This window comes from Daucus carota, chromosome 4 (genome assembly GCF_001625215.2).
Source record: "Daucus carota subsp. sativus chromosome 4, DH1 v3.0, whole genome shotgun sequence".
Classification (NCBI taxonomy): domain Eukaryota; kingdom Viridiplantae; phylum Streptophyta; class Magnoliopsida; order Apiales; family Apiaceae; genus Daucus; species Daucus carota.
Window position 1 is genome coordinate 46424459 of NC_030384.2, and position 27647 is coordinate 46452105.

Genomic DNA, 27647 nt, shown 5'->3' on the forward strand with positions numbered 1-27647 from the left:
ATGATAGAAAATTTTGAAAAAACTTTTTTTTCCTGGGCCGGAGCCCAGCACAGCCTTTGCTGCGGCTCCGCCCATTCCGAGAGAGCTCATTATCTGTTTGATAATATGTTTGACATAAATTTTGTTTGTCTGACTAGTTCATTCTCTCGATAGACAAGGATGATCCAAAAGCTAGTTTCTCCACTAGCTTTTCCTCTGTATTACGAAAATGGGAAGGAAGCAATTCATTATGCACGATTGTAGACTGAGATGCATAAGCTCACAGGTGCAGATAACAGCTTCCAGAAGGCGATATGTAAGAGACAAGAAAGAATTTCTAGGATTATAGTTAAGCATTACCAGCCAATAGCATGGGGCAAACTGGGTTAAAAGGTTTCGACAACGAGAAGGATGAGAGTTTTCTACATGAAAATTACGTTTCAGTTTGAAACCTCTGTTATCCCTTTCATTTTAAGAATTTGGAAATGGTGCAAATCTGAGAGCCGACATGACTTTGGCAGGATTTGATGGCTTGAAAATTCAGCGTTCGGATCAGAGTTTAGTGTTTCTTGGTTACGGTTCCCAAAATGGGAAGGTACCTCTTGGGTCACTTTCATTATCACTCGATAAGGAAGTGATGAATTCCTTTGATGACGCCAGAGCTCTAACATACTGTTCTTCAAGACTCTGTTATTGATGGCAGAACTGTGATTTTTCTCATTCTCGTCTCCGTTTTTATCATAATTTTTTGATCTTTTCTTGATTTGCTTTGTGGGTTTTTGTTAAATTGAGCTTGTTTTGTGATAATTTTTTGATTTTTTGTTTATTTGTTTTCTGGGTTTATATTATATTGATTTTTGAAGCCTTTTGTCTTTTTTGTTTTTTTTTGATAAAGATTTGCTCTTTTGTTAATTTGCTTTATGGATTTTATGGATCTTTAGTCCAGTTTGTCTTGATTCGACCACATTGTGGTGCCCAATCATCAGCATTCCATGGGCTAGCATAGACTTTGATGTGCTGACTCTTGGAAAAGGAAATCCCAACTGATTTTGATGGTTGAACACTCGGATTGGATAATTATCCACCATTCACCAAGAAACTGAGATAGTGAAGCACATATGCTCAAACATATATTTACAGAGGTAAATTAATTTGTTAGTAGAATCCAAAGATGTATTTCGAAAATAAACAAAATCGCCCGGAATGACGCACATGAAGAGCACACGAGCACATGGAGAGCCTGGGTTCTGAAGGAATGATGCTGTTGCGTTTAGTCGTTTACCAAGCCTCGGGAGGTCACTTGCCCGATATAAAATTTCTACCAGGCTTTTTTCAAATAAATCTGGGTATGTTTTGTCTTCTGGCCAGTACTTAAATGCAGCGTTCTTATTAGTTTCGTATGCTGTTTGCTGATATTCTGTCGAGAATTTTATAGTTTAATGATCATCACATGGTATGGATAGAACAGCAGCGGTACGTTGTTCATCTTTTAACCATCTTGTAAATCTTTCTCAGAAGAGTTTGATGATTGATACGCTGGATTTGGAACTAATCTACTAATATCAAACTTGCAAACATGTGATTCAGCCTATTTATTGGTTTATTTGAAAGAAATGATTTTTTTTTTACAAAGAATAAAGAATAAAGAATATTTGAATTTGTGGAATTACAATAATTTATGAAGAAATGAGGCATCAGAATCAGGAGTGTGTCATCTAGAGGAACCTTGAGCGCTTGCATTCTGCAGGGACAGCATTAGCGAACCTCTGTTTGTCAGAGCAGTAGTTGTAGACCATATGCTTTGATTGCACCCATCTCAATCTGTTTCTGCCAGCTGCATCCAGCTCATGTGTTCGCCATCCCTCGTTGTCTGAAGAAGCGGTGGATGATCCACAAGACGATGATCCGGTCGATGACTTGGGACACCCTTTTATATTGAAGTTCCTGTAGTAGGCTGTGAACGGAGCTTTAGTCCAGTCTGTCTTGACACGCCCCCCTTGTGTTGCCCAGTCATCAGCATTCCATAAGCTGGCATAGACTCTCATATGCTGACTCTTGGGAAATGGCACCCCTATTGATTCCTGATTGTTGAATACTCTGATTGGATTGTTATCCACCAAGAAACTGAAACAAATTGAAGGAATCATGTTAAAACATATTCTTAGCGGAATGTGGTGAACTAGTTGCAATTTACAAGTTTAGAGAAATAACTTACATGATTCTCTGGGGATTCCAGACAATGGAGTATGTGTGAAAGGAAGAAGTGGGATCGAACCAGAGCTGGAATTGTTGTTCTTTGTTTCCTTTGCCTTGGGCAAATACATTTGTGTGAATTGTATATGGACTTCCTGAAGAGTTCCCTAAAAACTCGAAGTCAATCTCATCATGCCCAGCTCCTTGAGAAGATAGCTGCACAGAACAAAAATCAAGGTATGAAGATATGTAAGCAAATTGTTAGCTAAAAGTGCATTGTCTATGGCTAGCATAAATAGATAATAGCAAGTCACTTACGTAAAAAGTGGTAACAGTGCCAGCAGAGTTGCCAGGGACAAGCTTGAGTTGCATGTCAAATCTTCCAAACAAATACTCGTTCTTGGATTGAAAGCCTGATCCAGAAGCTTGATCGAGAGACAAAGTGAGGTCCCGACCACCATTCAATATCTTGGCACGCTGATCACCCCAAGTGATTTCCGCGTCTTTGTAAAAATCAGCAGCTGCTAGTTGAGCCAGGGTGGTCATAAGAATTGAAAGTAGCAAGAACAATGACATAAACGTTGTCATGTTATGATCAGCCCCTGAGCTGAGAAATAATAACTGGGCTTGAATCGATGAGAAGATATACGTCGAAGGAGAGGGTGATGTGAGGCTTGATTATGTATCTGTGTTGAGAGTGATGGTTGAGCTAAAGAATGGGAGGAGGTATTTATAGGTGGATTTTCTTGAATATGGCTTGTAAGGAAGCATCCGGGACATGGGATGGAGAGTGTAATTATTTAGTTAGTAACTGAAACAGCTATATCTCTGCTGGGCATGCATATTAACATACAGGTTGTATTTGTTGGATGGGTAGACTTTATAGACTTACTAGTAATTTTTGCCCGCTGCGCATGGGCATAAAAATAATTTGTTTTGTATCAAATAAGTTCATAATTTAAAAAAAATAATTATAAATCCAATAAAGTAATAATGAGTATATTAATTAGAAAAAATTAATGTATTTTTATACGTGTTTATATATAGAGATTATTACTCACTTTTGATTACTTTTGATATTAATACTGACTATTATATTATAAAAAAAAGTGTGAAATATTAGGCGCTTTTGTTTTAGGAGTATTAAAAAGAATTGGTATCAAAAAAAATCATAATAAATCATCAAAAAAACTAACATCTTCAACTTCTTAAATTCATAAGTCTTAAATTAATTTATAAGCTCATTGCACAAACACTACCAGAAAAAATTAATTCTAACTTGTAACTAATAGTGTCTCGGTTACTCGTGAAACCTCATTACTTTTTTTATTGAATATTTAAATTTGAGAAAAGTAGTTATTCAATAAGATGGTACGAAAATTGTAAATTTTTATCTTAATTATTTTAGTAACATTATCATAATATTTTGGGAATTCTCATATCAAAAAGGCAAATTTTCTTTTTGACCAATTTTAAACATTTATTGATGTAAATGATTATAAAAAGAAAAAGACAAATCTTGAAAAATCTCAAGATTTGTGAGATAGATCTCATATTATATATTACCGATTTTAGAATTAAAAATGAATTTATATATTTGAATTTCTGCTTATTTAATACACACATGAAAATAGATTAAAAAATATGCAGGTATTTATTCAAAAAAAAAAATGCAGGTATGACAGTTGGTTCAATTAGTCAGTACAAAAGAGTCAAATAAGTCATATTTTTTGTCTTGGCAGGAATTCAGTCAGTTTGTTACAATTGGTTTGTTGAGATCGGTCAAAGTGGATCATGCAACTCCATCTGAAGATCTAACTATCATGCAAGAAAATATCAATGCGGCGTTTTCTTTTATCATGAACAGTCCTCTGTTAGCATGTTCTGAATATGTCCTTCCAAACAGCTTCACATAGTCTGGCGTAATAAATTGATTGCAACTGTAATAGAGTTGCTTTAGACAAAAATCTATTGTTTTATATCTAAACCTACAAACATAATAATAAATGAAGAAATACCTGATTTCCATTGCGAAAGGAAGCAAGGTTAGCATCTATGTTTTCCTTTTTATCCGCCATACATTCAGCAAGAGTCGCAATCAATAAATCTGCAATATCCAGAAGATGGAAAAGGAACAGAGAAATTTAAAATACAACCACGTTATATATAATAAACCAAACCAAACCTTTTCTCGGGATTCAGGATCAAGTTCCATGCGCTCAATATTTTCAGCCATTGCCTGGAAAGAAAAATGATCAAATAAAGCTTTTAGTTCTATATTGCCAACAACACTTTAAGCAGTTAAGCCTACAAATATAATTCTCTTGTGAAGACCATTTTCTAACAAATAATTAGTGGTCATAAATTTGTCTTGGCAGCAGCTGTATACTTCATTTGAGGAGAATAATAGCAACATCTTTCAACATCAACAGCCTACAAACTTCAACTATGCAAAAATACGCGGACACTGCCAACCTTCTCTTCTTGCTGCCAAATTGATGCTGTTGCCCGATAGCCGGTGCAGTACTGTGTTTCTGCAGTATTTGGGCGAGGAATGTAATAGTATTTCTCTGTCGATTTTCTATGTTTTTCAAACGCTCCCCCAGGAAATGCACTTCAATTTCAAATCCTTGACTCTCCTGCTTATGCCTTTGTAACTCTAATTGAAGCAAATGCTTATCATGTTTGAATCAGAATGGCTATGAATTGGCTTGCGACGGTGAATTCTTGGTAGAAGATGTTTCTGATCTCTTATAAATTCCTCATTTGCAAACTCCCACTGATCAGGATCAATCTTCCTAAAACCCTGGTCCAAAAATAAAATAAAAAATTCAATTTACATAAATAAACATTAAGCATTGCAACTCTACCACAACCCCTTTGATTTCACACTTAAAATTCTGGTGAAACATAAATAAAAATGTCACTTGAAGTCTCCCCTGCTACTACAGAGCTTATACCAGTAACCACAAAATATATATCTTAAGCTCGAATGCCGGGATTCTTCCCTCACCCGTCGCACTTGTACTCGTACAAACAAAAGTAAAATACCTGAATATATAAAAGACTAATGTGCTTACATAAGTATTGAGTTGCCTGACAAAGCTGGAGAAATTGTTGTGCTTGAAGTAAGTTGAAAGTAAATCCTTAGCAAACTCTGGAGGATTCCAGACAACAAAGCTGCGGCCTGTGTGACTCCAAGAGACCACAGAGTCAGTCACCGGGCCTTCAATCATCTCATAAGTCTTTGTAAGAAACGGAGCTGGTGAACTCGAACCATTAGACCATTCCATCATAATAACAATATAGCTAAATAATTCATCTTTGAGATTTAATTAAGGTACAATAAAATCAAGAAAACAATTTCTGAGTGACACTCTTAACTTGAAAACAGATTGAGGTGGAGAGCAAAGAGGCTCTAGAGAAGAGTGTAGCAGGGAAGACTACAATAAAATAATGTGGATAGAAACAAATTTAAGTATTATCACAAAGATTGAATCATAAAATCGAAGGTAGAGAAACGGAAACACTATACATGTAGCTTTCTTGCCGAATCAAGAGAGCCGAAACTAATCCACAAAAATTATTTTTGCCTCCAAAAATTACTAACCTAACCTGATCAAAGCCACAACATAACACAAACACGAATGATCAAATCACAAAAAATTCCTCTTTTTTTTTCGTTTAAGATCAAAGCAAAAAACTCCCTATAACCAAGAAAACCATATCTCACATGCCTCAACTAATCTAATAGTCTAATACATCAAAATCAAATTTATCACCAAACCGGATAAAAGATCTATAATTTCAAAACCTACCCTCATAAAAACTCCACAAAATTTAACCAAAATCATTGTTCTCTATACAAAAACTGATCATGATTCTAAACAGAAATTTATACAAAACCCAATAACCATAGACATATTCATCCAGCACCTCAATAATAATATAAATAACGCAGGAATGCAATGACAATTTGATTGCCAGAAAGCTTGTAAAGAAAACAGGATACCAAATCAGATACTTCAACTGATATATTAGAAAATGCACTAAAATTTAACTGATGCATTAGAAAATTGCATTAACAATTCCATGTTACCTGAATCTTAAATCCTGATTCAGTACCGTGTTTCTGCAGTATTTGGGCGAGGAATGTAATAGTATTTCTCTGTCGATTTTCTATGTTTTTCAAACGCTCCCCCAGGAAATGCACTTCAATTTCAAATCCTTGACTCTCCTGCTTATGCCTTTGTAACTCTAATTGAAGCAAATGCTTATCATGTTTGAATCAGAATGGCTATGAATTGGCTTGCGACGGTGAATTCTTGGTAGAAGATGTTTCTGATCTCTTATAAATTCCTCATTTGCAAACTCCCACTGATCAGGATCAATCTTCCTAAAACCCTGGTCCAAAAATAAAATAAAAAATTCAATTTACATAAATAAACATTAAGCATTGCAACTCTACCACAACCCCTTTGATTTCACACTTAAAATTCTGGTGAAACATAAATAAAAATGTCACTTGAAGTCTCCCCTGCTACTACAGAGCTTATACCAGTAACCACAAAATATATATCTTAAGCTCGAATGCCGGGATTCTTCCCTCACCCGTCGCACTTGTACTCGTACAAACAAAAGTAAAATACCTGAATATATAAAAGACTAATGTGCTTACATAAGTATTGAGTTGCCTGACAAAGCTGGAGAAATTGTTGTGCTTGAAGTAAGTTGAAAGTAAATCCTTAGCAAACTCTGGAGGATTCCAGACAACAAAGCTGCGGCCTGTGTGACTCCAAGAGACCACAGAGTCAGTCACCGGGCCTTCAATCATCTCATAAGTCTTTGTAAGAAACGGAGCTGGTGAACTCGAACCATTAGACCATTCCATCATTATAACAATATAGCTAAATAATTCATCTTTGAGATTTAATTAAGGTACAATAAAATCAAGAAAACAATTTCTGAGTGACACTCTTAACTTGAAAACAGATTGAGGTGGAGAGCAAAGAGGCTCTAGAGAAGAGTGTAGCAGGGAAGACTACAATAAAATAATGTGGATAGAAACAAATTTAAGTATTATCACAAAGATTGAATCATAAAATCGAAGGTAGAGAAACGGAAACACTATACATGTAGCTTTCTTGCCGAATCAAGAGAGCCGAAACTAATCCACAAAAATTATTTTTGCCTCCAAAAATTACTAACCTAACCTGATCAAAGCCACAACATAACACAAACACGAATGATCAAATCACAAAAAATTCCTCTTTTTTTTTCGTTTAAGATCAAAGCAAAAAACTCCCTATAACCAAGAAAACCATATCTCACATGCCTCAACTAATCTAATAGTCTAATACATCAAAATCAAATTTATCACCAAACCGGATAAAAGATCTATAATTTCAAAACCTACCCTCATAAAAACTCCACAAAATTTAACCAAAATCATTGTTCTCTATACAAAAACTGATCATGATTCTAAACAGAAATTTATACAAAACCCAATAACCATAGACATATTCATCCAGCACCTCAATAATAATATAAATAACGCAGGAATGCAATGACAATTTGATTGCCAGAAAGCTTGTAAAGAAAACAGGATACCAAATCAGATACTTCAACTGATATATTAGAAAATGCACTAAAATTTAACTGATGCATTAGAAAATTGCATTAACAATTCCATGTTACCTGAATCTTAAATCCTGATTCAGTACCGTGTTTCTGCAGTATTTGGGCGAGGAATGTAATAGTATTTCTCTGCCGATTTTCTATGTTTTTCAAACACTCCGATAGGGAATGCACTTCAATTTCAAATCCTTGACTCTCCTCCTTATGCCTTTGTAACTCTAATGGAAGCAAATGCTTATCATGTTTGAGCTTCACGATTTCATCTTCAAGTTCCTGTCTTTCTGAATCATTCAATGGACCTTGTTGATGTGCAGAATGGCTATGAATTGGCTTGCGACAGTGAATTCTTGGTAGAAGATGTTTCTGACCTCTTAAAAATGACCCATGGTCAGGATCAATCTTCCTAAAACCCTGGTCCAAAAATAAAAATAAAAAATTCAATTTACATAAATAAACATTAAAAATTGCAACTCTACCACAACCCCTTTGATTTCACACTTAAAATTCTGGTGAAACATAAATAAAAATGTACATTGGCATTGGCATCCAAACATTAAGCAGAGCAAGTAGCTGGGACATACCACTTTGAAACAATCTAGGAGGTACTGATGGCGTTGAAGGTGGATTCCCAGAAGTATTACCTTATATATTAAAAACTTGATGTGTCAATATGAAGCTGTAAACACACATCCAAATGCTAGAGAAAAAACACTCACCACTACTAAGATATTGACCTTGAGCTGTTGGAGTTCTCTCTTTATTGCTAGGAACCACCCGCCTTCTTCGTTTCCCATAGGAACCTGTGTGAGAGACATTAAACCAAACACATCACTACAACTAAACAAACAAAGATTCGAGTAAACTAATTGAGAAGATTGGGTGTCAATATACCAGAAACATTATCGCTTAATGATGAAAAACTGTCAAGATTCAGGTGATGATAATTAGCCTGAAAAAATTATGAATATATGAAATTAAAAGACAATGTTTATGCTAATGACGGAACTTGAAAGTGGTAAAGCAGCTGGGACAATACCTATTTTATAGTTGGAGAAGATGTGCTCTCTGCTGTTGTTTTGAAGTTTTGAAATTGAAATTGAAATCAACATATGTTTTGAATTCAAATTCATGGTCAAAATGTGAGCCAGCTCCCAAGAAGCACTGCAGAGGAAAGAAACAGTACTTTATCTCAATTTGCAGCGATTGTATATTTGTTTTGTTGCCAAATGAAGTCATAGAAAAACAGGTTGATGAGTTTGATTATCAGAAATGGTTAAACATTTTCATGTGCCGCAAACATGTGTCCAAACTTAACAGAAAGGGAAAAGTTAGTACTCCCTCCGTCCCACCAGGATGCTTACGTGCACTGTTTGCACGCATTTTGAGGCTCTCGTAAAATATAGTTCTATAACGTATTTTTAAGTTTTTCTTTTTTTGAATAAAAGTTTAAACGTCAAACTTTTTTTCAAGATTTTTTTTAAAAATAAATATATAATGTTAGTATACTTTATAAGAGCATTAAAATGCGTGCCAAAAAGTAACGTAAAGAACCTGGTGGGACGGAGGGAGTATGTGTTGAAAATCAGTGAGGCGGAAAGCTTAGACAATAATAGAAATTTGGATGGCATTTTTTGTAAATAAGTATGAAGAATTGGGGCAGGGGGTGTAAAAAGCCATTGAAATAGGATTCAGGATTTATGATTTAAGGGATTAGCAAAGGAGAGTGGTCATGAACTTTCCATTACTCGGAGAAACCAGCTACAGCCTAAAAGCCTCATTCACGCGTAATGGTTTATTATATTGCTCGCTTGATTGCCATGACAAAACAGTGTGACAGTCCAGTAACAGCTCCCATTGTATAACAAACAAAATGAAGCAGTTTTTCAAAGTCAAATCATTAAAAATATGAATACTCTAGCGAGAAAATACTTATTTTATGTGAGATCATATATTCCAAAGCCCCCCTCGTAACAAGCCCGATCCTCCGACTCGCGTTATGCTACCATAGTTGCTAAGTTCTATTGTATTTGCCACTTCTGTGAATTAATGACCCATAATTTTAATGTTGTGTTTGATTGGGATGAATGAATATGAATGAAATCGAATGAAATTTGAATTATATTTAATAACTATTTATATATTTTATTCATTCCCCCGTTCTATTTCTTACACATTTCCTGTTTGAGAAGGAATGCTCCATTAGTTTCTCTACTCATTTTCTTCTCAAATCTCATTGTAACAATCTTGCATTCAATTCTTTCCAAAACTTTTTCCTACCTCTATTATTTTTATATATTTTAATTATTTCATTTCATTTTCCACAACCAAACACAACAAAATTTAGATGCTAAGAATAATAAAAACTCTTGTTATTAGACTATTAGTTAAAGAATAAAAATAACAGTAGTTTAGCTTCAGTGTGAAGTTCAATGGATGCCATTGTACAACATGGTAACTAGGAAATCATTTATGTGTTGCAGTATAAAATATTTATAACACCTTAGTCCCATATAGAAGAGTATGGAGATTTTAATTCAATTTATAAATATAAATATTAGTACAAATATTACTTTAATTGAGTACCATCGATTCCATAGAGCCCAACCCTGGTTTTGTAATTGTATACTGCTGACTAATTATATCATGAGTTCAGGCCTCAGCTGTCTTCTTTTTACTGACCATTTTTTTATTTCCGGGAATATTAATGACAGACCATGTCCTGTCCTTGCGTGTTTGGCTGTGATCGATCATATCTAGGGCTGTAAACGAACCGAGCCGAATCGAGTTCTATCGAATTCGAGTCCGAGTCGAGCTAAAGCTCGTTAAGCTTATCGAGCCGGAAATTTGGTTCGAACTCGAGTTCGGTATCAACCGAGTCGAGTATCGAGTTTTCAGCGAACTTGCGAGTCGAACCCGAGCTCGAGTCGGACCCGAGCTTTCAGTTAAAATTTTTGTTTTTAATATGAATTTGGGCCTCAACCAGTCAGCCCATTACATTTTACAAACCCATATGTTTGTTTGTTTGAGATAAGCCCAACCATTTAACCTAAAACTAAAATTTAAAAACATTTAGCAAAAAAAAAAATAAAAATTAAAAACTAAAAACTAATTAACAAAGAAAGTAGATTAGTCTATGGTGTGCCCATGGGCACATGCTAAGCGCGGAAAATTTTGGGCTTGGATCATTTTGATTGGCTCCTATCTCATGATAATGGTGGACCCCCTGCAAATACACCAACCACACCAATCAAAATCTCCCAAATACAAAAATTTCCGCGCTTAGCATGTGCCCATGGGCACACACTAGCCAAACCGAATACTAACGGTTTTTCTATGGTGTGCCCATGGGCACATGCTAAGCGCGGAAAATTTTGGGCTTGGATCATTTTGATTGGCTCCTATCTCATGATAATGGTGGACCCCCTGCAAATACACCAACCACACCAATCAAAATCTCCCAAATACAAAAATTTCCGCGCTTAGCATGTGCCCATGGGCACACACTAGCCAAACCGTATTATTAATCATATTTTATTTTTTTGGTAACTTAATAAATACTTACTTAAATCCATAACCTAATAAATATGGAAATGATTGTTTTATATTAATTTTATATATTAAGAGACATAATTATTAAAATTAATAACATAAAATATTATACACATTCTAGTTAAATAATATATTAGAATTAGGCATTAACAAAATATTTAATAACAATTCTTTTAGGGTGCATCTGTATTTGACTGTGTACTTGAATTATATACAACTACCGAGGTAAGCTATTTATATTATATACATTTCAGAATACAAAGTCATTGTTGATTATTAATTTACAACGTTAATAAAACCTTTCATCTCCCGGTCATTACCATCTTTGCTTTATAACTTCTCCTCTGTACATTCAGTGCACAAGAAGTGCTTTCAGAGTTTTTTAAGTTTGGTGGAAAAATTGCTTGAGCCTGATTATTATTGCTTTGCTCGATCGGATTATAAGAGTTTTACAACTAGCTACTGCCATCATCTGTATTCTGTCAGGTTCTAACTTTAGTTATAAATTTTTTTATTTTCTTGTCAATTCCTTATTCCAGCATATTCTTATTTTTGTTCTTGTGTTGCATTATTGGATTTGCCATGTCAACTAGAAAATATGAATCAGGTTATAAAAAATTGCAAAAGAAGAGAAGAGTTGAAGCAATGATAGAAAAACAAAAAGGATCTCTAGATAAGTTTGTAAAACCTACAAAAAGATATACAGAAACTACTTCAGAACCTCATGTAGATGAATCAAATGATAATACTATCCTTGATAGTGGTAAAATTATGGAGGAAGAAAATATTTTAGATGATCACAAAAATCTTTCCGACTCTGAGGCTAATGTGGAAGAACAAAATTTTGATACAGATCATACTGTACTCCCTAGAAATTTGGATGACCCTAGTAACTGGAAAAATATTAGTTCTAATTTAAGAGATTTGTTAGTGGAGAGAGGTCCTGTACAACTCTGTGATTTAGATTTTCCCAAGGATAAATCTTCCCGACATTTTTCCTCTATACATTATACTCAAAAAATGGCAAATGGTGAGAAGTTTGAAAGAAAATGGTTTACTGCTTGGATTGAATCAGAAACGAGACTTTCAAGAAATAAAACAATTGACAAGCATATTCAAGATCGAATAAACAAAGATAGAGAACATTGGAGAAATGTGTTAAAAAGAATTATTGCTGTAGTGAAAACTCTTGGTATGAAAAATTTAGCTTTTCGTGGGACAAATGAAAAAATTTATCAAGAGAATAATGAGAATTTTTTAGCTTTGATTGAGATGATTGCAGAATTTGATCCTATTATGCAAGAACATGTTAGACGTATTAAGGATGATAGCCTTCACACTCACTATCTTGGTCATGCAATGCAAAATGAACTGATTAATTTACTGGCATGTGAAATCAAAACAAAAATTATTAAAAAGGTCCAGGATGCTAAATATTTTTCTGTTATATTAGATTGTACTCCTGATGTAAGTCACAAAGAACAAATGTCTATTGTAATTAGATGTTTAGATATTTCATCAAGTCCTATAAAAATTGTTGAATATTTTATAGAATTTTTAGTGGTAGATGATACAACTGGTAAGGGACTTTTTGATGCTATAGTGGATGAGATTAAAAATATCGGACTTGACATAGATGATCTTAGAGGACAAGGATATGATAATGGTTCTAATATGAAAGGAAAACATCAGGGGGTACAAAAAAGGCTTTTAGATATTAATCCTAGATCATTTTATAGTCCTTGTGGTTGTCATAGTCTAAATTTGGTGATTTGTGATATGGCTAATTCTTGTACTAGAGCTACTGATTTTTTTGGAGTCGTGCAGCGTATATATACAATATTTTCTTCATCCACTAAAAGATGGAAAGTTTTACAAGATCATATTCCCAGTTTTACTCTCAAGTTTTTGTCACAAACACGTTGGGAAAGTCGTATTGAAAGTATCAAAGCTATAAGATTTCAAGCACCACAGGTAAGAGATGCTTTATTGACATTATATGATGTTGGTGGGGATGCAAAAATTAAAAGTGAGGCAAAATGTTTAGCCACATATGAGCTTGCAAATTTTGAGTTTTTATTGGCAATGATAATTTGGTATGATATATTATTTGCTGTTAACTCTGTTAGTAAAAATATGCAGGCTAAAGATATTTGTATTGATGATGCTATTGAACAATTAAATGGTCTTATTAGTTTTTTTCAAAAATATAGAGAAGATGGGTTTGAAAATGCTATGAATTCTGCCAAAGAAATTGCTAGTGAGATGGATGTAGAGCCTAAATTTTTAGAGAGACGTATCATTCGTAGAAATAAAAAATTTGATGATAATATAGACAATGAAACTAGGAAATCCCCTGAAGAATTATTTAGAACTGATTACTTTTTATATATTGTAGATCAAGCTTTATCATCACTGCAAAGTAGATTTGATCAATTTAAAATATATGAAAATATTTTTGGCTTTTTATTTAGTATAAAAAAAATGAAGTCCTTAGATGATAAAAAATTGAAAGAAAGTTGTCTTAATTTAGAAAATTCCCTAAAACATAATAATACTTCAGATATTGATGGTTTAGATTTATTTTTTGAATTAAGAATTTTGAGAGAATTTATGCATGAGAATAATAGCACTCCCCTTGACATACTAAATTATATTAAAAGGATTAATTCTTTTCCCAATGCTTATATTGCATATAGAATTATGTTAACTATTCCAGTGAGTGTTGCTTCTGCAGAAAGAAGTTTTTCTAAATTAAAATTGATAAAAAATTATTTGAGATCAACAGTATCACAGGAGAGACTCAATGGGTTAGCTATTTTATCGATTGAAAAGGAATTCTTGCAAGAAATTGATTATGATAATTTTATCAAGACATTTGCATCACAAAAGGCTAGAAAAATAAATTTTATATGAATTGTTGTTTACATTCCGGGCCTCTACTTTCTTGTTTTTAGATTTAATATGATGGAACAAGTAAAGGTGGACAAAACTGCTCAACTTCTGGTGTTTGCTGCTGCTGTTGCTGCTTGAAGACTAGTGAACATGTAAAAATATTATTTTGTAACAAGTAAATTTTTTAGTAGTGTGTTTAGGGTGATTTTATGTTTGTAATGTTCAAATATTATAAAATTTTCTATTTAATATATATTAATGCAATATTAGATTTTTTTTTTAAATTAGGCCTCATTTTTGTGATTCGCCTAAGGCCCCCGAGTTGCTTAAGCCGGCCCTGATTGACAGCTTGGATTGTTGTGTTGGTGGCATTTAGAAAAATTAGGAGAGTATTTACGAAGGTTCCAGCAATTGCAGAAATCACTAATCAGCAACAGGCAACATAGACGCGGTATGCCTTATTCTAATGCTTGCATGATTGCAACGGATAGAAATCTATATAGACACCAAAATACCAAAATTTAGTTATCATCATATTTTTATTAGATAATTATTATTATTATGTTATTGTAAAAAAACTTTCATATTGTATGAGATTTTATAATGTAATCATTATACATACCACCAACAAAATTGTTTGTTATATTTTTTAAAATCAAATAATTTAATTTATGAAGTAACTCTATTAATTATCATCATAATTTTTTTATTTAATTATAATAATTATTATATTACTATAAATTCATATTGCGCAGTATCTTGTAATGCCACGATTATTTTACTAACAGAATATATTGTCAACAAAACTACTTATTTCAGTTTTTAAAATTAAAGTAATTTAATTTATGAAAAAATTCTTATAATATTTCATAATTCAAATAAATAAGGAGTTATATTATTATTAGTCAAATTCATATTAATATAAAATTTAATTTAGCTCCTGCCATTTACTTACAATATTGCAATAAAAATAAAAAATGTGGTGGTACAGGACCATGACAAATGGAAACTCCGCTGACAATAAACCGAAATTCAAGACCTTATAAAAAAAAATTGTCAGATTTGTAAGAACTGGTGTGTCCATGCTAACCACTAAATTTCATACGTTTGGTGGATTTTTATTGATGTGAGGATTTTTATTGATGTGATTGGTGAATTTGTATGTGTTGGTGTTTAGCGTGGGCACAGGTTTTAAACCGTATTAACATTAACATAATTAATTAGACATAACATCGAAAAGAAGTCAGTGGGTCCATATTACTAACGTATTAAAAGAGCGCCGGAAAAATGAAATCTTATAAGTCTGATCTGCTCTTTGTTTTTCCCATACCTCAAAAAGAAGCTTCGGCGGCTAACCAAAAGCTTTGGTAAAAAACCAACTATATTACTACTCATAGAATGTACAGCAACTATGGTAATAAAACGTAAGCCAGAGTTTGGTAAAGAAGCAACTACATTACTCATAAAATGCAGCAATTTTGGGCCGAGTATACCGCTACATAATGGTCTACCGGAGCTTGTATATATTATTGGACCGTCATACATACCTTGTATCCATTTTAATCATTCAAGAAATTAAATAAAGCATACCGCGTTAATGATGCCTGTTGCTGGTTTCTGCAAGCGTTGGAGTGTTCATAATTCATCTCCTTTTTCTAAATTATCTAAACGCTACCAACTCAACAATCCAACCAGCTGTCCATCCTGTGTCTAGTTCTGCGATGCTTCCTTTTGTAGTATAGTTAACAATTTCCACCTATAAGTATCAACCATTCCATTCCAACCTCAGTCATCAGTCTTAACCTACATACTACTTTCAATTTCATCACACTCTCTCGTCTTTTCTTTTATCTTATAATCCCAGCGAATACTTCTCTCATTCCGAGTGCCAATCATAACATGTCGACCTGCATGTTAGCGCTTCTGTTACTTTCAGTTCTCATCATGATCACCACCCAGGCTCCACAGGCAGCTGCTGATTTCTATAAAGACGCGGAAATCACTTGGGGTGATCAGCGCGCCAAGATACTCAATGCTGGTCGAGACCTCACTTTGTCTCTCGACCAAGCTTCTGGATCAGGGTTTCAGTCCAAGAATGAGTACTTGTTTGGAAGATTCGATATGCAACTCAAGCTTGTCCCTGGAAACTCTGCTGGCACTGTGACCACCTTTTATGTTAGTAACCTTACATTATTTTTATCATATTCATGCACTATATGATCTTTGGTTAACAAAGCTATTTTCATGCCTAATATCTATTTATACGATGTATATGCAGCTATCTTCTCAAGGAGCTGGACATGACGAGATTGACTTTGAGTTCCTTGGAAACTCATCAGGCAGTCCATATACAATCCACACAAATGTATTTGCACAAGGCAAAGGTAACAAAGAACAACAATTCCAGCTCTGGTTCGATCCCACTTCTTCCTTCCATACCTACTCCATTGTTTGGAATCCCCAAAGGATTATGTGAGTAGACATTTTTCACCAGACTTATAATTTTCCATTTTCATACCAAATTGCAGCTTCTACTGCGATTACATTTGCTGACAATTTAATTTTTTATTGCTTTCAGTTTCTTGGTAGATAACAACCCGATCAGAGTATTCAACAATCAGGAATCAATAGGGGTGCCATTTCCAAAGAGTCAGCACATGAGAGTCTACGCCAGCTTATGGAATGCTGATGACTGGGCAACGCAAGGCGGGCGTGTCAAGACTGACTGGACTAAAGCTCCCTTCACAGCCTACTACAGGAACTTCAACATAAAAGGGTGTCCCAAGTCATCGACGGGATCAACGTCTTGTGGATCATCCACCGCTTCTTCAAACAACGAGGGATGGCGAACACATGAACTGGATGCAGCTGGCCGAAACAGACTCAGATGGGTGCAATCAAAGCATATGGTGTACAACTACTGCTCTGACAAACAGAGGTTTGCTAATGCTGTTCCTGCAGAATGCAAGCGCTCAAGATTTCTCTAGAGGACACAACCATGATTTTCATGACTGATTTTGCATCAGCTTATTGTGATTCCAACAAAAAAAATATATTCTTTATTCTTTGTAATTGATTTTTTTTTTAAAATAAATCAAGTCACTTGATTTATCACAGATCATCCAGTACAAACAAAAAGTTCATTTTGATTTACTATTATTATATTATTATGAAAAAATTAAAATTGATTTTTTATATAATAATAGATATTATTATATTATGAAAAAACTCCTATATTAACTAGGATTTGGTAATATAACATTATTCAATAGATTATATCACCAAGAGAATTATTCATTTTATTTTCTTAAAATTTAGACGATTTCATTTACAAAAACACAGTATAAAATTCCTATCATATTTCAGAATTCAAATAAATAAGGAGCAATATCATAATACCATATATTATTATTATACTACTATAAATTTTATTTAATAATAATATTATTATTATACTACTATAAAAAGACTTATATATCGAATAGAATTATGTAATGTAACAATTATTCCACCAATAGAATTATACAGCCTACAAAATCATTCATTTTTATTTTTGAAACTCAAACGATTTAATTTATGATAAAACTCTATAATATTTCTTTAATGTTAACATAAATAAATAAGAAGTGATACCCAAAGTACTAGAATTTAGTTATTATCATATAATTTTGGGAATTTATCAAAACTATCATTTTTTAAAAGTTTTTTTTAGGATTTATTATCTTTTGAAAATATTTGCAAAAATTCTAACTTTTTAGAATATATTTGCAAAAATACCTCTGCAACGAGATGCAAATTAGTTAACTGGTCTCACAAGATTGCTAGTATGGTTGTAGGTTTTTCAAAATTTAAAATAGGTTCAAATCTTAATTCATAGAAAATTTTATATTTAAACAATAATAATTTAAATAAATATATTAAAAAGATGATAATACAATTAAATTATAATATATTATATTTTAACAAATATTAAAATTCAAATTTCCATTTAGGAATCGCGGACGTAGAAAATGAGGAAATACTACACTACACATTTAAAAAGTTTTGTTCTATCTAAAGTAAATGTAAACTCCTTTTCCATATTAACGTAGGACTGAAACACTTTTTGACAAACAAAATTAACTAGAACATAAAATAACGAGAATAAACTCTCAATTTCAGATACAATCAACTAGTGACACATAGAATTTAAAAATACTTGAAATTGAAAAGGAGATCACAATTGATCATATTACATGAAAACTATTGGCAGCCCAATGTTAGATATCCGATTACATAAATTGGTAGCCCAAAGTTCTATCCGCGGAAAAATATAACGGATAGTTAAAAAAATAAATTTTAATCCAAACCTTGAAATACTGATCTGATGGTAATGGAGCTGTGCTAAATAAAGCCTCCCTGACAATCGGTTGTGAGGGAGCAAAACCCATAACACATACGGCAGTAACTTCTATAACTCGGAAGATGAAATTTAGGACTAAACACAAACGGAAACTTGTTAATTAAGTGAGGAACTTGTACATTATGTTATTTGAGAACTGCAAATTTTTCTAGAAAGAATAAAGAATAAAGAATGTGCATGTCTTTGCTAAGATAGTAAGATTCCAACAATTTGGTAAAGAATAACTGAAAAGTTGAATAACAACTACTAATTAGCTAATATGGGGGCACAGAGTAACTCCATCGCCAACAGACAGCATACAGATCTCGATCATCGGATCAACGGCCAAGGCACTGTTAAGCTCAATCACAAAATCTCTGTTATTTCTGATGTAGTTCGCCATAGGAGTATCAGTTGGAACAGCCACAGGGCCATTCCATAGGGTGTTGTCGTAGCCAATAAGTCTGCAAACTTTCACCAAATCTATTAGTCTCATGTGATAATTCATGCAGTTGCTTTTGTCTGCGTCCATGAACACAAAATCAAATGTCCCATGATACTTGTCCAGAAATTTTATACACAAATTTTCATATGCATGTCATCTGTATATTGAACCGCCTAATACCAAATTTTTGCATAATTTATAAGAACGAATATACTTGCCTCCGATCATTTGATCAAGAACCGGTAAATTAAAGCAGGACCCTCTCTAAAATCAATCAATTTTATGTATGAGCGACCCCAGCCTTTTCAATTACAGGAAGACCAATTTCATAATTCTATCTGTTTATGTCCATTGCCAAAATCTGCATCATTGTGTGGGAAATAATTGTAATAAATTATATAAAGGCAGCCCTAAGACAACTTTTTTTGTTATTATACACGAAAAGGTAAAACAGAAAATTTATAGTAGCACACCTCTAAATAAATAATACTGCATAAAAAAGAGTCAATTATTTCTATTACACTATAAATACTCTCTACCATGATAAAATCTTTATGTTGATATAAAAAAAACCTAAATTCCAAGTCAATTCGCAACTAAAATTTAATAACTCCCGATGATTAACATTTTTTCAAGAAAATCGCAGATGGTCCAAATTTTCACATAAAGTGTTATATTTGATTATATATATATATATATATATATATATATATATATATATATATATATAGGGTGGTGCTCAAATGAGAACCTCAAATAATGTGAGATATGAGATCTAATCTCAGCCCTCCATTCTATATAAATTTTTTAATCCAAGCCTCTTATTTCTCCATAATCTCCCGTGTTTTCATTTACCTGCCCCATTTCTTTTCTTCTTTTTTTCATCTCTTCCACCTACCCACCCATCAGCCATTTTCACCACATATCCACAGCTGGGCGCCGTCATCTTCCACTCCATCGCGAGCACAACACATCTGTAACTTTCTTCGACCCAACCTCCATCTCCGACCTCCCTCCCTCCCTCTCACCCTCTCGCCTGCGGCGTCGTCCTTTTGCCGGAAATGTTGCTGCTGGCTTCCTCGACTCAGGCGCGGCTATAGCCGCCTATTATTTTTCGGCCGACGAGAATGTGGAGGCACCTCAATAGCCCCGTCCTTATTCCTCCATTTCTTCACCTCCGATTTTAATACTCTTCAATTGAATCGACCGTATTATCATCAACGACAGATCTGGAGATGGTGTTGGTGGTGGTTTGGTAGTAGTATCATTGTGGCAGTGGTGGTATTGGTTTAATACAGTGATTTGTCGGTGGGTGGGAAAGTCATGATCGGAAATGATGTGGTGATTTTTGTTTTTAGGTGGTGATTTTTCTTTTCTGGTATTGATTTTGCTTTGTAGTTGGTATTTTTAAGATTTTGAGGGTCTGTAGATAGTGGTGGTGGTGGTCTGTAGATGGTGGTGATGTGGTGATTTTCGTTTTCCGACACTGATTTTTAGTTTTCCGGCGGTGATTTTTAGTTTTACGGTGGTGATTTTCGATTTAACAGTGGTGATTTTATGTTTGCCGGTGGTGATTTTCCGGTGATCACTAGAGGTGGCCAGAAATTGTGGTCGATGGAGCTTGGAGGTGGCAGGTGTTAAAATTAGAATGGTGATGATAAAATATTTAAATATTAAAAAGTAATGGGGGTAAGAGATTTGATATAATGTATAAAATGTGGGACTGAGATTAGATCTCATATTTCACAGTAAGAGTAGTTCTCATTTGAGCATGATCCTATATATATGTGTGTGTGTGTGTATATACACGCTTTTTTATATTAATTTGTGTAATTTATTTGTTGAATAATTTTAACACCATGGGTTATCATTTATGTTTTATTTTATTCATTTTGATATTTTTAATGTTATGTTTTTGACAAAATTTCATTAATTTGTGTAACATTAATTATCAAATTTATATTATTATATTAACAAGCATATAAATCTTATTATGTCATTTAAAATTAATGTATATGATGATTATTAGTACATAGAAAATTAGTTATAATTATTTTGAGAGTAAGAAAATTAGTTATAATTACTTTTATTAAAAAATATAAGCATGATCTCTAAAATTATTTAATCTCAAAGACATAACTAGTATGGATTCTATAGTACTCCTCTATAATAAGCTAAAATGGTACTATTAATGAAAAATGTGGTTTGTGCATGTAGCCTAAGCCATGTATTATTTCAAGTTATTTAAAATCAATTATGAATATAGCCAGGATTTTAAAGTGTCAGACAACGTGAATAGAAAGACAAACGAGAAGCAAGCTGCCAGTTATACTTTTCCGTCATCCGGAACTGGAAGGGCAAGGATAGTGGCGAGGAGGGAGAAACCAGTATAAACTCCAATATGCATGCATGGTGTTTTTGGCATTTATCAGCTTTAAAAGCATGTTCAAAAACAGTCATCAATCAAATAAAAAGTTATTCTGTGTACCAATTCTTATATCTCCTACCACAGGCGGTGACTGCTAGTTTTGGTATGTGGAGAGATATCATTATTGCCGAACCCAACGCTTATACTGCATTTGCGGGTAAAAGAGTAATTGCAACATTAAGATGGTGTATTGGATTGGGATTTTAAAGATTTTTTTGCATTCATGAAATCCGAGGGTATTCGATTGGGATTGTTTGAAATCCATTAAAATCTTGAGGTATTCAATTGGGATTTCAAACTATGCTACAAAATCTAAGTGGTATTCAATTGGGATTTTAAATTATGCTTTAAAATCCGATGGTATTCAATTGAGATTGTTTAAAATCTATTAAAATCTGATGGTATTCAAATGCTGATGGATTTTTTTTCATTTCATAAAATGATGGATTTTGTGGCATTCTTCAGTGTATTTTAAATTTTTTGAAATCCCACCAAATTTAATGGGATTTTGAAGTATTGTATCTAAATCCTATCAACTCTGCGACATTTCATCAAGAATCCGCAAAAAATCAAAATCCCGTACAATCCATTAAAATCCATAAACTAAAAACAATGCATTAAAATCCCAATCAAATACACCCCCGAAGGTTCACAGTACTGAAGGTTCACATATGGCTAAATATTTATTCCAGAAGGACTTATTAGATATAATCATACCACGTAATCTTTTAAAAAGCCTTTTGAGCATCAGCACATATACTCGTAAAAACTATTCTCTCCTCTTCATTTTACATGTATATTTTCAAAATAAATTTTGTCTCTATGTTTATTTACACTTTCAAAATAAATTTAATGATAATTTTATCCTCATAATTTCTGTTTTTCAAGCTTGACTTATTTAGAACTCGTTAGAATTCACGTTTTCAAGACGTTAATCATAGGTATTTCATAATTTTCAAAATATTAATTAGAGGTATTCATTAGAATTACACCAAGTGCATAAATGTGTAACTGCATGTACACACTTTGCATTTTACTTTAATTTTTTTTTATTACATTTTAGAATTCAAATAAATAAAGAACTCATATTAATATTATTACTGCTACTATCAGAATAGTTATACATGTATATAGCAAAAAGACCGCAACATAAGAAATTCGTCAAAAAATTGATAATTAAACTTTTAAACAATTAAAAATTAAAAAAATGAAGTTTTATTAAAGATTAAAAAAAACTGCCGGGCCTCACTCTGTAGAAGGCTCTTGTGGCCAATCTCTGGATGCTGGGATTCAGATGATTCTGGAGGCTCTTTGATTAGGGTTGGTAAGGTGGGTCTCAAGACTTTATTTTAATGAAATTATGGATGACCAGTGATTAGAAACCCCACACGAACTGAGTTTTTTCTTCTTTTTTTTTGGGTACAGAAACACGAACTGAGTTGTTTGTGAATGAACTGTAATAAGGTCTCAATGGTCTTCAAACAGCTCAACCCTAATTTTGTAATTATTCACTGCTAATTAACGATGTCTTCTTTCTTCCTCACCAACAATTTTGTTCAGAAAAACTCAATCATCATACTCAAATTATATTTTTAGTAGTCGAATATTGAATTTAACATTAGTATTGAATTATATATCAAACCAATTTTAAACATGTAGACCTATTTTTGTAGAAATCACCAACTACCATATAAGTTGGTGTGTCATCAAAATATCATAATATAAAATTTTTACATATTTCACATAAGGAATGCTATAATCATTTTGTTACTTTAGAAGGTAAAAAAAAAACTTCAGAAAATGTAGCTAAACATGTTCGTTCAAAAAAACTCCATTTTGGACTCAAACTATATCTTTAGTAGTCGAATCTTGAATTTAATATCAATGATGAGGTGCAGATAAATTTACATGTCTTTTCCATTCACTGATCTGTTAAATACAATAGTCGAATTTTGAATTTGCATTTCTATGTTTATGCATGACAGATATTGACTTTTGTAGTTCGAAAAGATCAATACAAGTACAAAGCGACTCAAGTCTCTATTTAAAGGATTTGAGAACTCCCAATTCTATCATAACTTAAGCATTATTAGCATCTCTTACACTTGTCAAGCCCCCATCCATTGCTATGCATACTACTAGTAGCCACTGCACTAGGAATGATACTGCTTTAGTGAATAATGATACTGCATGTGTCGATGATAAATCAATTGTTCGTAGATCGGGCAATTTTCCTCCTCCAATCTGGGATGATGATTTCGTTCAATCTCTTACCAGCGATTTCAAGGTAGAATCATGTTTCTTAAGTTAGTGTATATATAGTGTACAATTGTTCTAACGACTTGTCATAATGCATTTGCAGGGAGAAATATGCAATAAATATGCAGGGGACTTGAAGGAACGTGTGAGGATGCTGCTCAACAAAGAAGATACAGACAACCTTAAGAAGCTTGAGTTAGTTGATTCAGTTCAGAGGCTTGGAGTGGGTCATCACTTCAAGAATGAAATTATCAGAATTCTGGAAGCCGTGAACAAGAATGACAAGTGGGACGGCAAAGATAATCTGCAGGCCACATCTCTCAAATTCCGACTCTTAAGACAACATTATTTTAAAGTTCCTCAAGGTGAGCATCTAATCTTAGCACGGTTGAATAACCTAAGTGGTGGGTTTATCCTTTGTTGTCCGGGGACACCCAGGTTCGACTCTGGCTCATTCCGTGAAATACTAGAACAGATACTCATTTATAAGCATTTAAGCCTAAATTGTAAAAAAAAAAAAATTGTTGTCAGTATGTTGTTTTAAGTGTACATATGCATGCAAATAGATGACATGCATCTGATGTAGGAACTTCTTTGACTGTAAATGCAGAGGTTTTCAATGGATATTTGAACAAATCAGGGAAGTTCAAGATCAGTCTCGCCGGTGACATGAAGGGTATGCTATACTTGTACGAGGCCTCATACCATTCAAAAACGAATGAGAAGATATTGGACGAGGCACAACATTTCACAACCAAACATATGAGAGATTATGTAAACAATAACAACAGTAAAGACGAGAAACTTAGTAAACTTGTGAGCCATGCTTTGGAACATCCACTGCATTGGACGGAGTCAAGAATGGAAGCAAGGTGGTACATTGACTACTTTGAGACATCAATGCTAGCAGACGATATAAAAGATTCTGATTTGCTTCGTTTTGCAAAATTGGACTATAACATGCTCCAGGCTACTTATCAAGATGAACTCAAAGAGATGTCAAGGTATTAGTAGCTATTTTAATCTCATGTTTCCTTAAACGGTAAACTCTTTATTTTAGAATTGTGCAGCTTACCGTGATCTATGTGCAGATCGTGGAAGCGCATACAATGGGAAGAAAAATTTAACTTTTCCAGGGGAACGTTGGTACAGGGTTTCTATTGGAGCCTGGGTATCAAAATTGGTTCTGAGTTTAAATATGCAAGGAACGTGCTCAGTGCTCTTAATGTCTTCATAACAACTATTGACGATATCTATGATGTCTATGGTACTTTAGAGGAACTTGAACTGTTGACAAAATTAACAAAAAGGTTGATTGCAAGTATTATATAAACTGAAAACTTATTACTATTATTCTTACTGATTTATTGTTGGGACACTGATACATATACTGTCTGCGGTTACTTGATTAGTTGGGATGCGGCAGATCTGGACCAACTCCCAGATTTTATGAAGATCTGTTTTACAGAATTCTATAGTGAGATCAATAAATTAGATGATGTAGCTCAACGTGAACATGGTGTCTCCATCCTTCCTTACATCCAAAAAATGGCAAGTTTAACGTACCCTAGCTAATCTTTGTGTGTAAGTATGTGTGACATAGTTTCATTATTTACTTAATTAACACAATTATGCAGTGGACTGGTCTTTTTGAAGCTTATTTGGTGGAGGCCAAGTGGTACAACAGCGGATATAAACCAAGTCTCAGTGAATACCTCGACAATGCATGGGTCTCAATATCAGGCCCCGTAATCTTAACCTATACGTACTTCTTGACAGCAGATTCGGTGAAGGAAGAAGACTTGCAGTGCTTAATGACTTATCCAAACATCCTTCGTCATTCAGCAACTATTTTGAGACTTGCAGATGATATGGGAACTTCATCTGTACTAATTCTTTAATTATACTCGTCTTGTCAATTGTCATGCATCTTATTTTTGTACTTAAGTTTGAATGATGTGGATTTTGCAGCATGAAATGGAGAGGGGGGACAATCCAAAAGCGATCCAATGCTACATGAATGACAAGGGTGTTTCGGAAGACAAAGCCAGAGAACACATTAAGTACTTGGTAACCGAGACATGGAAGAAGTTAAATGAAGAGTGTGCAGAATCTCCTTTGCCCAAGTCATTTAGAGAAAATTGCTTACATCTGGCAAGGATAGCTTGTTGTGTTTATTTATATGGAGATGGACATGGTCTCCCCAGTTCCCGTGACAAAGAGCGTCTGTTGTTTCTGTTTGTTCACCCCATTCCTCTTTGAGCAATTCTCAGTTCAACCTGACAAAATGAAATAAGCTCAGCACTCCAAAAATAATTAATCCAGATTTTGATTGGTGACCGAGACCGTGCAGCCTCAAAGCTTCGAACGTTCTGCTGTGACTGATCTCATCTTTATATTTCATCATTTCTTCCACTCTCTTTCCAGTTTCTTTAATTTATGTTGTTGATGAATTTAGTATGGGGCATAACAACATGTTATATGTTAATTTATGTTGTTGATGGTTGTGTTTTGTTTGTTTGCTTTCAATAAGTTGCTCCTGGTAAGCATATAAACCTGAGTGTTGTCTTCATTTTTATGTTTGAGATATTATCAAGTTATGAGATTTCTCTTTTTCTGTTCATTCTCTATCTGCAAGTAATGTTTTTGCTTCACCTTCCATCTTGTTATCACCAATTTTCTCTTCACTGATAAAATTAAAGAAATGTTCAGTCTTTTCTTCTTTCATCATCTAACATTAACTGAGAATTGAGATGATTAAGATGATTTGGTAGTTGTTATATACTATGACATATATGGCAGTAACTTCTAAAACTCAGAAGGTGAAATTTAGGACTAAACACAAACGCAAAACTTTAGTCCAGTCAGTCTTGACACGTCCGCCTTGGGTTGCCCAGTCATCAGCATTCCATAAGCTAGCATAGACTCTCATGTGCTGACTCTTGGGAAAGGGCACCCCTATTGATTCCTGATTGTTGAATACTCTGATCATATTAGGCATCAAAATAGCTTTGTTACTGAAGATCATATAGTGCATGAATATGATAAAAATAATGTAAGGTTACTAACATAGAAGGTAGTGACAGTGCCAGCAGAGTTTCCAGGGACAAGCTTGAGTTGCATATCGAATCTTCCAAACAAGTACTCATTCTTGGATTGAAACCCTGATCCAGAAGCTTGGTCGAGAGACAAAGTAAGGTCTCGACCAGCATTGAGTATCTTGGCGCGCTGATCACCCCAAGTGATTTCCGCGTCATTGTAGAAATCAGCAGCTGCCTGTGGAGCTTGGGTGGTCATGAGAACTGAAAGTAACAGAAGCGAAGCGCTAACATGCAGATTGACATGTTATGATGAGCAGTCGAAATGAGAGAATTAGTATTCGCTGGGCTTGAATGAATCGAAAGTTAGAGATTGGTAATGAAAAAGAAGTAAAATGTATGTCGAGAGTGATGGGTGAGGTAAGAATGGGAATGGGTAATATTTATAGGTGGGAGTTGTTGTCAATACCACACAAAAGGAAGCATCCCAGACAGAGAATGGAGTATATGTTGTTGACAGCTTGGATTGTTGAGTTGACAACATTTAGAAAAAGGAAAATTAGGAGAGTATTTATGAAGGTTCTAGCAATAGCAGAAATCAGCAACGGGCATCATAGACGCACTACATTGTTTGATCGGGTACTGCAGTTGTTTTTACCATTTTTTTGGTCAGTCGGGAAAGCTGTTCCTTTTATTTTATTTTTCTAATGAAAAGAAGAGAAAAATCAATAATTTGAAAGATCAAAATACCGTTTATTAAAAAGTGAAATTCATTTTTAATGAAACATCTAAATATCAAATGTCAAAATAGCAAAAATTGGTTATCATCATTTAATTTTTCCT

General features: G+C 33.8%; 6 protein-coding genes and 1 pseudogene across 9 annotated transcripts; 3 read left to right on the forward strand and 4 right to left on the reverse strand.

The window, feature by feature from the left end:
* Nucleotides 1-1561: 1561 nt before the first annotated feature.
* LOC108217608 (xyloglucan endotransglucosylase protein 1) lies at nt 1562-27087 on the reverse strand. 2 transcript variants are annotated; one of them, XM_064092433.1, is made up of 3 exons: nt 26836-27087; nt 2195-2388; nt 1562-2103 (listed from the first exon to the last, which is right to left on the reverse strand). In XM_064092433.1, exons 1-3 carry the CDS (start codon nt 27061-27063, stop codon nt 1695-1697), a joined length of 831 nt encoding a protein of 276 aa, XP_063948503.1. In that variant the 5' UTR covers nt 27064-27087; the 3' UTR covers nt 1562-1694. The 2 variants fall into 2 exon arrangements, with proteins under 2 accessions (XP_063948503.1, XP_017245937.1); XM_017390448.2 differs by lacking the exon at nt 26836-27087 and adding an exon at nt 2491-2883.
* LOC135152035 (heat stress transcription factor A-4a-like) lies at nt 3804-7055 on the reverse strand. The gene is made up of 6 exons (XM_064091446.1): nt 6851-7055; nt 6433-6576; nt 4648-4862; nt 4358-4411; nt 4191-4279; nt 3804-4112 (listed from the first exon to the last, which is right to left on the reverse strand). Exons 1-5 carry the CDS (start codon nt 7004-7006, stop codon nt 4255-4257), a joined length of 594 nt encoding a protein of 197 aa, XP_063947516.1. The 5' UTR covers nt 7007-7055; the 3' UTR covers nt 3804-4112; nt 4191-4254.
* On the reverse strand, nt 7035-9156 carry LOC108217612 (heat stress transcription factor A-4c-like). 3 transcript variants are annotated; one of them, XM_064092436.1, is made up of 7 exons: nt 8846-9156; nt 8701-8758; nt 8526-8609; nt 8391-8450; nt 7870-8220; nt 7320-7385; nt 7035-7055 (listed from the first exon to the last, which is right to left on the reverse strand). In XM_064092436.1, exons 2-7 carry the CDS (start codon nt 8707-8709, stop codon nt 7050-7052), a joined length of 576 nt encoding a protein of 191 aa, XP_063948506.1. In that variant the 5' UTR covers nt 8710-8758; nt 8846-9156; the 3' UTR covers nt 7035-7049. The 3 variants fall into 3 exon arrangements, with proteins under 3 accessions (XP_063948506.1, XP_063948505.1, XP_063948504.1); XM_064092435.1 differs by lacking the exon at nt 7035-7055 and adding an exon at nt 7062-7213 and having other exon boundaries at nt 7321-7385; XM_064092434.1 differs by lacking the exon at nt 7035-7055 and having other exon boundaries at nt 7062-7385.
* Nucleotides 11419-14497, forward strand: LOC108217596 (uncharacterized). Its single transcript, XM_017390435.2, has 2 exons — nt 11419-13332; nt 14316-14497. The coding sequence occupies exons 1-2, from the start codon at nt 11941-11943 to the stop codon at nt 14319-14321; spliced, it is 1398 nt and encodes a 465-aa protein (XP_017245924.2). The 5' UTR covers nt 11419-11940; the 3' UTR covers nt 14322-14497.
* On the forward strand, nt 16054-17369 carry LOC108217607 (xyloglucan endotransglucosylase protein 1). The gene is made up of 3 exons (XM_017390447.2): nt 16054-16428; nt 16532-16725; nt 16832-17369. Exons 1-3 carry the CDS (start codon nt 16153-16155, stop codon nt 17238-17240), a joined length of 879 nt encoding a protein of 292 aa, XP_017245936.1. The 5' UTR covers nt 16054-16152; the 3' UTR covers nt 17241-17369.
* LOC108217467 (caffeoyl-CoA O-methyltransferase-like) lies at nt 18906-21526 on the reverse strand (annotated as a pseudogene).
* On the forward strand, nt 23563-26383 carry LOC108217599 (terpene synthase 10). Its single transcript, XM_017390438.2, has 7 exons — nt 23563-23794; nt 23870-24131; nt 24377-24770; nt 24858-25076; nt 25179-25317; nt 25404-25652; nt 25738-26383. Exons 1-7 carry the CDS (start codon nt 23636-23638, stop codon nt 26026-26028), a joined length of 1713 nt encoding a protein of 570 aa, XP_017245927.1. The 5' UTR covers nt 23563-23635; the 3' UTR covers nt 26029-26383.
* Nucleotides 27088-27647: the final 560 nt, after the last annotated feature.